This window comes from Ictidomys tridecemlineatus, chromosome 2 (assembly GCF_052094955.1).
Source record: "Ictidomys tridecemlineatus isolate mIctTri1 chromosome 2, mIctTri1.hap1, whole genome shotgun sequence".
Taxonomy (NCBI): domain Eukaryota; kingdom Metazoa; phylum Chordata; class Mammalia; order Rodentia; family Sciuridae; genus Ictidomys; species Ictidomys tridecemlineatus.
In genome coordinates this window covers 89,027,301-89,040,520 of record NC_135478.1, presented here as the reverse complement: position 1 = coordinate 89,040,520, position 13,220 = coordinate 89,027,301, and the positions used below count along the sequence as shown (strand labels likewise).

Genomic DNA, 13,220 nt, shown 5'->3' with positions numbered 1-13,220 from the left:
GAAGGGGACAGCAGGTGGGGTGGTCCCCGCATCATATGAGAAGGGGGCTGAGGGGCTGTGGCGGTGGCATGAGGAACACGGAGCCTGAAGGGGCGTGGCGGGAGGGACCTGCCTCTGGACTTAGCGTGCTACGACACTCAGGAAGAGGCCAAATGTCACAGCCACATTAACCAGCAGGAGGACAGATGGGACTTGTTCTTCCTCACTCGGCTCAAGGCTCACGACAGCCCCTGGTCTTTACCTCGGCCGGGGACAGGGAGGGTGGGGGCCAGGACTGGGCCCGGGCAGCTGCAGCGAGGTGGGGATGCCCCTGACTCTGCTCGGTCCCTTACAGATCTGGCAGGGAATCGACATCGAGACCAAGATGCACGTCCGCTTCCTCAACATGGAGACCATCGCCCTCTGCCACTGACCCACCGCTGCCTTCCAGAGAAGCCTCGGAGAGAGGGACAGCCTGGCCCGGCCTCCGCTGCGGCTCCTGTAAATAGTGGACAGGGTTCGTGTCCCCTGTGCCATCCAGGCTGTGGTATGTGGGACTTTGCAATTTTTATCTCTAATGACAATAAAAAAAAAAAGGTTTGTTAATGAGCGCGACTTGTGTCCGTTCCTGGTTCCTGGCCGGGGCCGGCCGTGGGTGGCTGGGACTGAACAAGAGGGACAGGGGTGGCCGGGTCATCTTAAAGGGCCGGTTTCCTGTTGGCTCTGGGCCCAGTGCATGCTGGTGGCTGGTGACTGCCGCGGTCCACCTGGCTCCTCGGCCCTCGGAGGGGAGACCAGGAGGAGCTGCTCTGCTGCGTGTGTCCCCAGGGCTGGACTCGGGCAGGGCCTCCTCAAACTCGCGACCAGTGTTCACACAGCAGAGCCCTGGCCGTGGGCGCTGCCTGCCCCTGGGCGCTGGGACTCTGGGCTGGCTGGCTGCAGACCCTCAGGCTCTGGTGGTGGGGACCTCGCTGGGGCTGCTGGTCCGGGCTCCTGTCGGATGGGCCAGCTACACTCCCAGGACTCTGTGGTCCCCATACAGGTGGCAGCAGCAGAAGCCAGAGAAGCGTCTGCCCAGGTGAGCATCTAGGACTCGCTGTCACCTATTGGAGGAAGCTGTGGAAACAAGTCACTGGTGTTGGCTGATGGTGATGGCAGGAGGGTCAGCAGAGGACCGTGTGGAGCTGGCAGAGCTGCAGAGACCCCTGCTGACTGTGCGATCTCTGCTGCCTTGTGTGGGTCCCCAGCGGCTGGCACTGGCAGTGTCCTTGGCTGTGTGTGGCTTTGTTAGGATTTGTCCTCCAGGCCTCTTGCTGGCAGTGCCACTTGGACGTGCCCCACTTCTCCTGTTGACACTCACTGGGAGGTGGCTCTCTGGCCTTCCAGCAGGTCTCCTGATAACTGGCCACTGCGTCCTCCGGGAGCCTGGACTTGCAGTCATTTTCTTGCTGAGCGCGCTCTATGTGATCTGTTCAGACCCTGGCCTTGGGGTTGACAGTACAAAAGGCAGCCGTGGGCCCGCGCCCGGCCTAGCCATCCCCCTCCAGAGGCCACCATGGTGGCCTCCCAGGCGTCCTGAGCTGGGTCCCGCACATGCGAGCACACGGGTGTGCTCTTGGTGCCCTACTCTTCACAGATGGTAGAAACCGGGCTTGGATGTTTCTTGTGGTTGGTGACATTTGTACTTTGTGTGATTCAACGTTCCCAGTGAAGCTTATACCCAGGAGCAACTCCACTTTCGTGTCACCGTCGTTACCCTCCTGCTGCAGAAGCTCAGGTGGTTCTTTAATGAACCACCCAAAGGCTGTCCTAAGGGACAGTGACTCATGCTTGTAGCTAATGGTACTAACACCAATGGCCACCCATTGTCATCTCAGTGGAGAGCCTGGTGGGGGAGGAGTGGCTGCCGAGGGACGCTCCTCTCTCTGGGCTGTGGCCGGGGGTCCCCAGCCACCTGTCTGCAGGTAGTTGTCCCAGCCAGGCGATGGCAGTCCCCACGGAGCTGAGCTGCATACAGCAGGCTTTCCCTGCCCCAGATGAGGAGTCTGAGGGTGACTGTGCTGTGGGTGAATGTTCCCTCCAACAGGAGCGTCCTGGTCCAACGCGTGCCAGAAGGACCAACTCCCCTGGCATGTCAGGTGTCCTCGGGCTGCTGCTGGGGCCAAGGGACGAGCTGGTGCTTAAATTCAAAAGGCAAACCAGTGTGCTGAGCTCAAGGGGCTGTGCCAGGGACAGCGTGGAAGGGCAACAGGGTGGAGGTGGAGTCTGGGGACCCTAGGCACTTGGGTGACAGGTCCAACTGAGGCAGGTGCGGGGCTGCCCATCCTGGGTGCCTGGCTGGGAGGCGGAGGTGGCAGGTGGGGCCTGAGGAAGGCCAGACCTCCACCCAGGCCCAGCTGCCTCCCTGGGGCTCAGAGGCCGCGTGGCTCAGCTTCACGGGCCTGAAGCCATGCAAGGGACCTGCTTCTTGGATTAGGACTTAATTCAACAAATGTCTGGACTTGGTGAGAGCAGGAGCGTGGGCAGAGGCCTCTGCATCCACCCTCTAGGTGCCTGCCGTCTAGGGAGTGACAAACCCTGCCAACTTCCCAAGAGGACCCATGCAGTTTCCTAGGGAGGACGGGCTCCCTCACCTGGCCCCCTGCATCTCGGGGTCCTTTTAGCTTCTGGGCTGCCCGCTGAAGGCCTGCAAGTCACGGGGACAGCAGGACGGAATCTGCATCATCAGGAGCTTCTGTCCAGGAAGTGTCTGAAACCCATTTTCCCGGCCTCCCCTTTCCTCTGTCCCCAGAGAATCTTCGCAGGGCCTCTGGCATGCCCTCAACAGCCTGGGGTGCTGGGGCGCTCCCAATTTGCTTCTATTTTGTTCTTTACAACAAAGGCAATTCATGAATGCAAAATGTTTTTTTTTAAATAAATAATAACCTTCCCTCAGCTCCTGTGCCCTGAGTTGGGGAGATGTGGCCACGACAGACAGGCATCAACTGTGTTGGCTCTGCAGACTGCGGGGGCCCACCTGCCTGGGGTCTTTGAAGCCGTGGGCCACAGCTTAGCTACACAGCTAATTAAAATGAGCCAGTTCCTGAGCCCAGTCCCTGCCACTCAGAAGAAAGCTCCTCTGCTCAGAGAGGGAGTCGTCTCCCTGCAGGGCAGGGTGCATCTCCACCAGTGTAGGGGCACAAGTCACCTGAAGCTCTCCGCCCAGCTCCCAGGGTGCTGTGGGCAGTGAGCCAGCCTGGCCCTCAGGTGGTACGAATGCCCCCTGGGAGAGGCAGGCTAATACCCCAGGGCTCTGATCATCAAAGACTGAGGGCTGCTGCTCTGGCCTGGGTCTGGTGACGGCCGAGCCATCTGGGCAGTGCAGTCTGCATGGCAGGAAGGAAGCAGGTAGCTTGGGAATGGTTTCTATGCCTTCTAATTCCTGGGCATGACAGGGAGGGCACTGACCCTGTCCAAATGCAGCCATCCCTCCTCATCCCTGGATGGGGACATGAACTGAATGACAGGGTGTCTCAACTGTGGCTGCCCCAGCAGGTGCTGTTTGTGCTGAAATCTTTGATAAGACAGGCAAGTGATTAAAAGGAACAAGGCAGAACTCAGTGCTAAGTCAAATATTTGAAGGATGCTGATAAGTGGGTACTTGGAGGTTCCCAGGATGTGGGTAGAGAACACTGAGCAGGGACAACGTCCTCAGCTGCTTGGACAGAGGCCACTTTCTCTGTATTCTAAGTCATTGCTGAGAATCAAGTTGGAGGTGGGATCCAGTCCTATATTGCAAGTTAACAAGGGCAAAAGTTGTTTTTGGGGGGAGGGTACTGGGGCTTGAACTCAGGGGCACTGGACTACTGAGCCTCATCCCCAGTCCCATTTTGTATTTTATTTAGAGACAGGGTCTCACTGAGTTGCTCAGTGCCTCACTTTTGTTGATGCTGGATTTGAACTCTCAATCCTCCTGCCTCAGCCTCCCGAGCTGCTGTGATTACAGCATGTGCCACAGTGCCCGGCTGAAAAGTTGGCTTTTGAATGTTAAAAGAAGATGGTAGTTTGACATAAATCTATTAAGTAGGTAGGTTTACAAAAGGGCTATGTAATGGAAACCTGAGGCACTCCTTCGGGGATACCTTCTGCAGCCATGTTAAACATGAATTATGGATAAGCAAACAGCAAGATTACTCAGCCTCTAGTCCTGGCCTCTTATAGAACAAATTATTGCTAGACTTTAACAAAACTATTATTTTTTTGGTCCAAACTTCTTTTGTTTGCTAACAGGAGAGGGGCCATAGCAGTCAGGCCTGCTGTTCAGGAGGCTGAGGCTGAATTCTGTGCTGTGAGAGGCGCTGAGTCGCAAGGAGCCTGGCGGAGAGTTAAAAATACAAGTTGCCTGGGTGAGGGCTTTGCCAACAAGCCTGGCAGGCTGTCCTCCCACGCGGTGACCTTGGCAAGGCCTGGGAAGCTGAGTGGGAGGAGCCAGGGCCACAGCCGTTGGTCTTCCAGCAGCACCTTTGTCTCCAGCTCTGCCAGGACTTGAACCAGTGCCAGCAGGGTGGTGGGTGGTGGGTGAACGGCCCAGGGGCTCGCAAGACCCGGAGAGGGCACGGAGCTGCTCAGCATTTGAATCTGCTTGTTGACCGCCAGGGACAAGCCCTGGTTCTTTCCCTCCCTCCCTTTGGAACAGAAAGGCTCCCAGTGCAGAGCAAATGGCTGCTTCTGGAAGCTCACGTTCAACATCAGAGGCCCACACGGGCACGCTGGAGCCCAGCGAGAGGGAGCCTGTCCTGCACAGTGGAGCAGCCCGGCCAAGTCACCACCGCAGGCCTTGCCGTGGGAGCCAGGTAACCATCTGGCCTGGCTGCCCAGGGTGACGGACGCGGCAGGTCTGTGGCTCGCACCTCTGCGGCCTGGGCCGGCCAGCACCATAAGCTCGCTGCTGAGGCAGCTATTCTGCAAAGCAAGGGCCCAGTCAGGGGGTCAGGGAGGAGACAGCCCTGTCTGGGCCCACTGTCACTGGCCCCCCTAGGAGCAGCCACCAGACAGTTGAGGAGAGGGACCTGTGCAAGGGTGAGCCCTCTGTACAAGGGTGAGCAAAACCAGCTTGCAGTGATGATGCTGGCCATTGAACAGGTGGGAAGTGTCACCCCCGGGACCTACGTAGTCTCATCGTCCCACATCTGGGACATGCAGAAAAACAACGGGAGAAAAAAGAAAAAAAAGTACTTCCAGTAACTTTTAAAATAAATGTTTTCAGGGCTCTATTTTGAGAAAATCAAAAGTATTTGAAAAAAATATATTTTATATACAAAAAGGCATAAGCTCTGGATTGATTTCCAATCTATCGTAAGCACCTGTGTCAGTTTCGTTGAAAGATTTATGGATGGACAGCTTGGGGCCTAATGGGTAAAGTTCCAGGTCTTCAGTCCTCAGGGGACAGTGCGTGTCTCCTTTCTGTTTCAGAAAGGACCAAATGCCACTGCTGAGGAAATCCAGTTTTCCTTTAATCAGCTGAAATCTGAGCGGTTGGCCAGGGCAGGATTTCTATTGGGAGGGAAGATGCTGCTGTCTCTAGTGTTTAAGGTGACTCATTGCGTGGACCAAGGCGAACACCATGCCCAATGCCCCAGAGATGAGAGCTGGGGGAGGGCACTGCAGTCCCGCCCCTGTCCATGCAGGAAAGGTAGCTATTCCTTGAAAATGGCTACACTCGCAGGCTGCCTGTGTCCCTGGTGGGTCTTTGACCCTGGGCTGGGAACCCTGTGGTAGAGGCTCTGGGGAAGACTTGGCTTGGGCCTTCCACTGAGAGAACGGTAGAGAGCTGGTTCTGAGCCATGCCAGGAGGGGCCTGCCACCATGTACCCTGCAGAGTGTCAGAACAGCCTGAGCCACAACGAAGTTCAGAACACTTATACCAGGACAGACAGAGGCAGGAGGTATGCCACGTGTTTGGGGATGAGACCGGGTGGTGTCCTGCCCCCTCCACCCGCCGCTGCATGTTCGGGGAGGAGCCCAGAAAGAAGAATCTGGGAAGCAGAAGAGCTCCAAGGAAACACAGGTGCCAAATGCACTCGGCACAGGCCTGGGACGCAGTTCCTTGCAAAGCCAGAGGACGCAGGTGAGGTGGCCTGGCCGTGCTGACCACTGGGGGATGTTGGCTGGGCCTTGGTCGAGGCAGTTGACCCTGAGAGGTTCCACCCAGCTGCAGACAGACCTGTTTAGCTTGAAGGTTCACTGGGGCTGAGGGCTCTGCTCCGGAACTCAGGCTATCTTCCTGGGGGGCTGGGGGGCTAAACATCTCCCCCCTGGCTGGCTGTTAGTAGGGAATGTGCGTAATTAAAACTGTTTTTAATTTTAGAAAGATTTTCTGCACCTCCTGATTCTAGATGTTTCATTATCTCCAGTGGCTGCCAGGAGAGGAGGTAGGCCCTACCCGCAGAGTGCGCGGCTCACCTGGAAGGAGCTGCCTCAGAAAGAAACCGCAGGGGCCCAGCTGCAGGAGGACGAGCTCCCGAATAAAGGCAGGCCAGCAGAATGGGGCGCACAGCAGCTCCCTGCTGACAGGGGCATTTCTCCCAAGAACAGGAGCAGGATTCCGGTGCCCACCTGCTCCTAAGAGGCAGTCTGAGAGGGCAGTCTCTGGCCAGGGAGTGCAGTTTCCCCTGGGCTCTTGGCCTGGCTGTGTGAGCAGAGCCGCAGCACGTGTGGAAGGGTGGCTGACTGAAGCAAGCCCAGAACCCTCCCCAAGCTTCAGGCACAGCGCTTGCCTGGGCGGGGCCTGAGTTCCATCGCCAGCACTGGATCCCTGCTCACTTCTCTTCAGAGGAGGCAGCAGGTGACTTCATGTTGAGGCCAGCATTTTTCTGTCCCTAATAGCCCTTGTACCTTCTTTATCAAGAGCTGTACAATTCATCTGCTTCTAACCCTTCAACCCCCTCCTTGCACTTTGTCTGGGCCACCAAGCCCTCTCCTGAGCATCTTTGGGGAGGCCTTATCTCCTCCTGCTGTGTCATAGCTCCTCTCTGGCCTTGGCCTCTATCCCCCTGCCCTGGGTCTGAGAACCCACATTTCCCTTCCCCAGTAACAGCCCTCCGTATATCCAATTCTGAAGGCCTGGATCCCCAGACACATTTTTATTTCTTTACTTTGTGTTGTTTCCTAACTGCACTGTCCCGGGGTCAGGGAACAGGCTACAAGGTGTCCGTCTCCTGTAATCAGAGACTTTCCAACATGGTCTGTGGACATGTGAAATGAGACAAGGTTCCACACACATCTCCTGGATCAAGCTTGCTAATGATGTTATGCAAATCCTCCAGGTCTTTAGGTTGTTCAGTAACTCCATCTGCTGATGACCCACTGCATGTGGGTCTCAGGTAGGGGGTGGAACCCAGGGGTCTCATGCCAGGCAAGCTCCATCAGCCTGTGTAGAGCAGCTGATGCTGCTATTATTTAGAAAAAAAAGTAAATCAAGACCAATGTGATGGTTCCCTGCTCTGGGAGGGAAGCTACTTCTCTTGCTCTCTCGCACAGTCTTATTTTATCTTCAGGGATTGAAGGCACGGTCCCTCCTCGACCTCTCCCTTTGGAGGATGGCTGTTAAGTTTGTGAATATTGAGAAAATACTTACTTTGTATCATATATTGTTGACATAATAGAAAGCAAAATACTTCTTAATGAAATAATTGTATAAATATATACTTATAAACCCTGGTAAAAGCTATGAAGAAAAAGCACTGCTCTCCAGGTCACACTGGGCAGTGGCGAGGTGGGAGCTCAGAGGAGACCACCCTGAGTTGATCTTTGATCAACTTGAGCTTGATCTTTGATCCAAAGGATGGGGCCTTGTAGGCCCAGAGACCGGCACATCCCCAGGACCGCAAGGTCCTTGAAAGAGTTTGGAGGCTAGGAAGATGGCCACCAGGGCAGGAGCCGGGGCCAGCTGAGCCTGGTGTTCAGAGCATGGAGTTCCCTAGGCCTCCAGTGGGACCAGGGAAGGGCGGTGAGGGAGGAGGTGAAGTTTGAGTCGTGTTACTCTAAGCCACAGAGAGAAGGGTGAGATGGAAGGAGCCATGGCACACACCCATGCTATGCCTGTGGCTGAGGGCAGCGGAGGCAGGTGAGGGTGCCACGCTCAGGAGCAGCTGGTCCCCCAAATGCCTACTGCTCTGTAGACAGCTCTCTTAGGGTTTGCAAGTTTATAAAACTGGTCCTTCCCACTTTTCTTCCTGCTCCCAATGAGGCACTAAATATTGTCACTGGGAAAAGTGAGCGCAAGGTCGTAGTTGTAACTGGTCATGGTGTCACAGGAGGAGCGGCAGACAGGAAGAGGGCTCTGGAAGGCCAGCTGGTCCACGGCAAACTCGTAGGCATGAATCAGCCCCCGGTGTCTGGAGAAAGCAGAGGGACAACAGGTCAGGATGGCGTTACTGGCCCTCGCCCTGACGAGCTCTGGCTCTGTAGAAGGCAGGGCTTGGGACAAGACAGCAATTCATTTCAGGGCCCACAATGTGTCAGACACTCAGCATCCTGGGTCCAGGCAGAGCAGGCTGTGGAGGCAAGGCCTGTGGATGTGGGTGGGGTCAGCTGCAGGGGACACTCAGGAGCTAAGCACAGTCCCAGAAAAGGCCCCTGAGCCCACCCACACAGGGACCTCTTCTGCCGGGCAGCTGGGTCACCAGCAGACTGAACAGGAGCTCTGAGGACCAGGCATGGCCCTAGGATTCTAAGCACAGGCAGGTCTGTGGGCTGCTGGGGCTCGGAGCCTCCAACCGGCACCAAGTGCCACAAGTGGCTGGGGAGGGCTTCTGACAGGCCCTGGGTACTTCTCCTGGCTCTTTGGAGGTCACGGATAGGAAGAATGGCCACACCTGGGGTGCCCACAGGGGCAATGTGCCATGGGGGCTTCTATCAATGAAACCCAACTAAGATCGTCCTTGTGGACACGGCAGACCCGGCCCCACCCGACCCCACTGACCTCCGGTGAGTGGCGAAGCTGTCCAGGTCCGAGTTCCGCACCACCTTTTCATAGGGCACGTTGGCCGTGATGAGGCTGTGGCTGTTGAAGGAGATGTGCCTCACGGCGTGCCTGGGAGTGGGGAGGGGAACACCTCTGAGGTGGAGCCCATTGCAGAAGAGGGGACAGCGCAGCCTCAAGCGGAGTCTGGACCCCTCAGGCCCTGCTTATCCCTGCAGAGCAGGCTCTCCCTCAGCTCCCACAGCTGCTGACACTTCGTAACAAATTGGGGAGTCCCACCTGCACTCTGGCTGACATATAAGGACAAACTCAAGTTGAGACAAATGGGCAACACAACACGCAGTGGAGACCAGCCCTGTTTTTGCCCCCCTGGCTAGAAGTCCTGGGCATGCTTCCTGAGCTCTGAGCCGGGTTCCTCATCTGCAGCATGTGGGGACATTTAAGGGTGATCTGTAAGGCTTTAGCCATTTAATCAGGACTAAAATGACACCTGTGCTCGGGCTGTGACAGCACATTGAGAACATCTTGGCAAGTGATGGCTTCAAGTCTAACGGACTTTCGCTCACTCTAGAAACCTTCTGTAGCACCTGCCAGGCCACAGTGCTAAGCTGGGAGGTGCCTCTGACACCAATGGCTCCCACAGGGGACGGCTGCCCTCAGAAGCTCCTCGCCAGGGGGAAGGTAAGGCGCATTTCCACAGCTCTTAGCCAAGGCCACCATAGCACAAGAGATGTGACGGCTTCTGGGAGTGGAACTGACTGAAGCACCTGGGAGGACACTCAGGGCTGAGGGGACACTAGGCCAGCACAGGATTGGCCTATTCAGGCTGAGCCCAGGATGCTGTGGCAGAGGATGCTCCTGAGTAATAAAACCAAAGGGGGCATCAGAGCCCAGTAAGGGGGACAGAAGGCAAGAGGACGGGGGAGAGAAGGGAGGGCTCAGGCCTGGGGATGTGTCACTGACGGGTGAGGAGGACCCAGAGGCTGGCTGAGAGTCCGAAGCAGAAAGTGACAACACAACACTGGACTGCACTTAGGATGGGCAGAGGGCTCAGGGAGGACGTGGGTGAGTCAGCGGGTTCCAGGCAGGGGACCATGGAGAGGAGGAGGCTCCCTCGTGTGAGAAAAGTCAGTGCTGAGCACTTTAAAGGAACAGCTGGGGCAGCCCACACCTGGGAGACTGGCAGCTGCTGAATGGCCGGTCAAGACGGGGCAGGGAGCCAACAGCCAGCACAGGCACAGCCAGCTCCAGGAGCTGCCCTCCAGCGCCAGCTCTCAAAACAAACTCCAGGTTTCCCTTAAAGGCAAATGCTTCTGGGAGGCCCATGTAGAACTTTTACTTGTTTTTGGCACCACCTGGTGGCAACAGTGGATCATCACAAAATCAGCAAGGGGCTTGTGCCAGTAGGGAAGGGAGGGAAAGAGACAGAACTGGGTGGTGTTGACACCACCAGGGGCCTTCATCTGAAAAAGCTGCTAGCCACAGTACTCGCCAGTGCTGTTCTCCACCTCACCTTGCTGTTTGTTTTTTTCTTGAGATCTGGGGACTGGACTCAGGAGTGCTCGACCACTGAGCTATATCCCTGGCCCTGTATGAGATAGGGTCTCACTAAGTTGTCCAGGTTGGCCTTGAAGTTGCAATCCTCCTGCCTCAGTGGCCTGGTTGCTGAATTACAGGCGTGTGTCACCTCACCTCCAATGTCTATTTACAGGGTACTGAGTGTATACCCCTTCTTTTGTGGAGGTGGGAGTGGCCTTGGTCAGTCCCAGTTCTGCTTTAAAGGTTAAGAGCAGGCTCACACAAAACCTTTTAACCACTTAGGCACTGTGAATATAAATGTGCCAGCTGGGTGCGGTGGCACACGCCTATAATCCCAGCAGCTTGGGCGGGTTAGGCAGGACGATCGATCGTGAGTTCAAAGCCAGCCTCAGCAACAGCAAGGCCCTAATAAGCAACTCAGTGAGACCCTGTCTCTAAAGAAAATTGAAATAGGGCTGGGGATGTGGCTCAGTGGTCGAGTGCCCTGAGTTCAATCCCTGGTACCAAAAAAAAGTGTGTGTGACCCTACTGTGTGTACAACCAGATAAGTGAAAAATTGTGATCCATTTGTGTACAATGAATCAAAGCGCATTCTGCTGTCATGTATAACTGATTAGAATAAAAAAAGAAAGAAAGAAATGGAGATGCCTGGTATGGCATCACAATAGCCTAAAAAAAAAAAAAAAAAGTGCCTACATCCACAAAGCCATAAGCCGGTGCACAGCATAGGATCTACTTCTCTTCAATATTCTCAGTAAAGATTGAAATGAAAACTTGAGGCCAGAACACTTTCAGTCCTAGGTGCCCCCTACACAGTGTGAGGACAGCTCAAGCAACAGGCAGACCCTCTTGCAATCTGATACCCAGGAGTGTGTGCTCCCACCTGCATCCCCCTGCACCTAGTGGGAGCCACATCATGGCCTAGCTGAGCTGACTTCCGACAGTTCTGAGCTGGCTTTAGTAAGATGGAGGAATTCTAAAACAACCAGAACAGCACTTATGAGAAATCAGTCCTTCTTAGAGAAGCTGGGCCTCTTTAGGGTTGGATATGAATGATGGCAAACCGATGCCCTAAGAGAGAAGAACTGCATCTCTCTGGAGCAGGACCATGTCCCAGCCTCAGTTCCCTCATCTGAACACTGGAGGCAGCAGCACAGCCTGCTCACAGGATGCACTTGAGGAAGCGCTTAGTACAGTGCCTGGCTCAGGTGACTGGCATGATGGTTGTATGACTGCTATTCCTCAAAACACCTGCGGGACAAGCTTACCTGGAATGGACCTCCCACAACTTTTGGTTCATGCGGTAATCCCACACAGACACCAGGCCCTCCTCGCCTCCGCTGACAACCTTCCAGTCATCCATCTGGACTGCAGAGACCCCAAGCTGGTGTGCCGAGAGTGACAGGGCAATTTTATCAGTGCGGAGGTCGTGGATCCTCACCCTGGAAGGGCCAAAAGAGCACAGAGAAGGGAAAGGGGATTAGTTTAAAGCTTCCCCCTCAGTTGTGCTGATCTGGGTACAATGTTCCTACGTAAAACTACTTCAACTGCACATACCTACAATACTGAAATAGACTACTCTCTCCCCACTGCTGTAGTTCAGAGTACCCACAACCACTTCATCACAATGATTTAAAAGCACATAGAACAGGAGTGACCCAGGGCAATTGCTGCTCTGTCCATCTGAGCTCCTCAACAGGGAGACACCTGCAATGAGTGCATATCCAGGTAGAGGGTAGGTGACATCCAACTGGCACAAGGATGCCTCGTGATGCTGGCCTGAGAAGCGTGTCCCAGTGGTAACTATTATACAGTGATTTTGCTGGTGGTATAAGATTCTGTTAAGGGAAAATTGGTAAATTGGTGCTACTTGTCTGCAATCCAAACCCTTCCCTGGCCAGGAAACACTTCCCTGATCTGTGACCATCTTGACACTTAGGAAGGACTTTTATACTCGAGCCCAGCAGAACTGTGACAAGTGTGTGGATGCTTGGTAGTCACTTATCTGGAGACTTGAAATAATTACTTGCCTAGTAAGAATTTGGATTTAAGAACCTCCTTAAAAAACTCATTTTTTACAAATACATGCTAGCTTTTCACATGGATGAGTTAGAATGAGTCAGAAATCTCTTGTCTACTGCAAATACCATCATACTTAGTGCCAATAGCTAAAATTGAATGTGTCAAAATATAAGCAAATTAATGAACAAGAATGAAGTGAATTTCACAGACCCTCTGACACAAATCAGAAAGGAAAAAACAATTACTACCCGAAGAGACCCTGCCCTCGTGTGAAACGTGGTCAAAATGTGTCTGACACAAAAGTATGGTGACACAGGATCACTGTAAACACAGTCCAAGGATCACTGCAAACATAGTCCACACCTGGGGCTCTGTTCCCATAAGCAGCACCCCCCCACACACACACTTATTTGCAGAGTTCAGTGGGGGAGGGGATTGTTTTGAACTAAAAATTCTAAGTTTAGTTTCCTGCAAAGTTTGAAGGCATGACGATTTGATTTTTAATTTTTAACAGGAAAGGACAAAAGTGAACTCCCTAAGGAGAACCTATGAAAGAAAATACAGCAAAGCATCAAAGGGACGGCAAGATGCCCACACAGCTGCAGCGAGCAGGAGGGCGGATGACCCCTCAGCCAGGGCCTGGCAGCCAGAGCAGCCAGCATGTCCGATGGGGCCACAGGTGCACCTCCCTTTCAGAAGTGAGACTTGTCACAGGTGG

General features: G+C 54.5%; 2 protein-coding genes across 10 annotated transcripts in view; one reads left to right on the top strand and one right to left on the bottom strand.

The window, feature by feature from the left end:
• Tesc (tescalcin) overlaps window positions 1-2,913 on the top strand; it is a 47,522-nt gene extending 44,609 nt beyond the window's left edge. For 6 of the 8 annotated variants that reach the window (XM_078039102.1, XM_078039101.1, XM_078039105.1 and 3 more), the window contains one exon: window positions 335-588. In XM_078039102.1, coding sequence (XP_077895228.1) covers window positions 335-412 — 78 coding nt within the window. In that variant the 3' untranslated portion in view covers window positions 413-588. Of the gene's footprint in view, window positions 1-334; window positions 589-1,021 lie in introns of those variants that run through there. The other 2 variants (XR_013434788.1, XR_013434789.1) reach the window with 2 other exon arrangements.
• Window positions 2,914-7,065: 4,152 nt separating this feature from the next.
• Window positions 7,066-13,220, bottom strand: part of Fbxw8 (F-box and WD repeat domain containing 8) — a 111,941-nt gene continuing 105,786 nt past the window's right edge. For both annotated transcript variants that reach the window (XM_078039100.1, XM_078039099.1), the window contains 3 exons: window positions 11,749-11,922; window positions 8,942-9,052; window positions 7,066-8,354 (listed from right to left, as the gene is read on the bottom strand). In XM_078039100.1, the coding sequence (XP_077895226.1) occupies window positions 8,210-8,354; window positions 8,942-9,052; window positions 11,749-11,922 (430 nt within the window). In that variant the 3' untranslated portion in view covers window positions 7,066-8,209. The remainder of the gene's footprint in view (window positions 8,355-8,941; window positions 9,053-11,748; window positions 11,923-13,220) is intronic.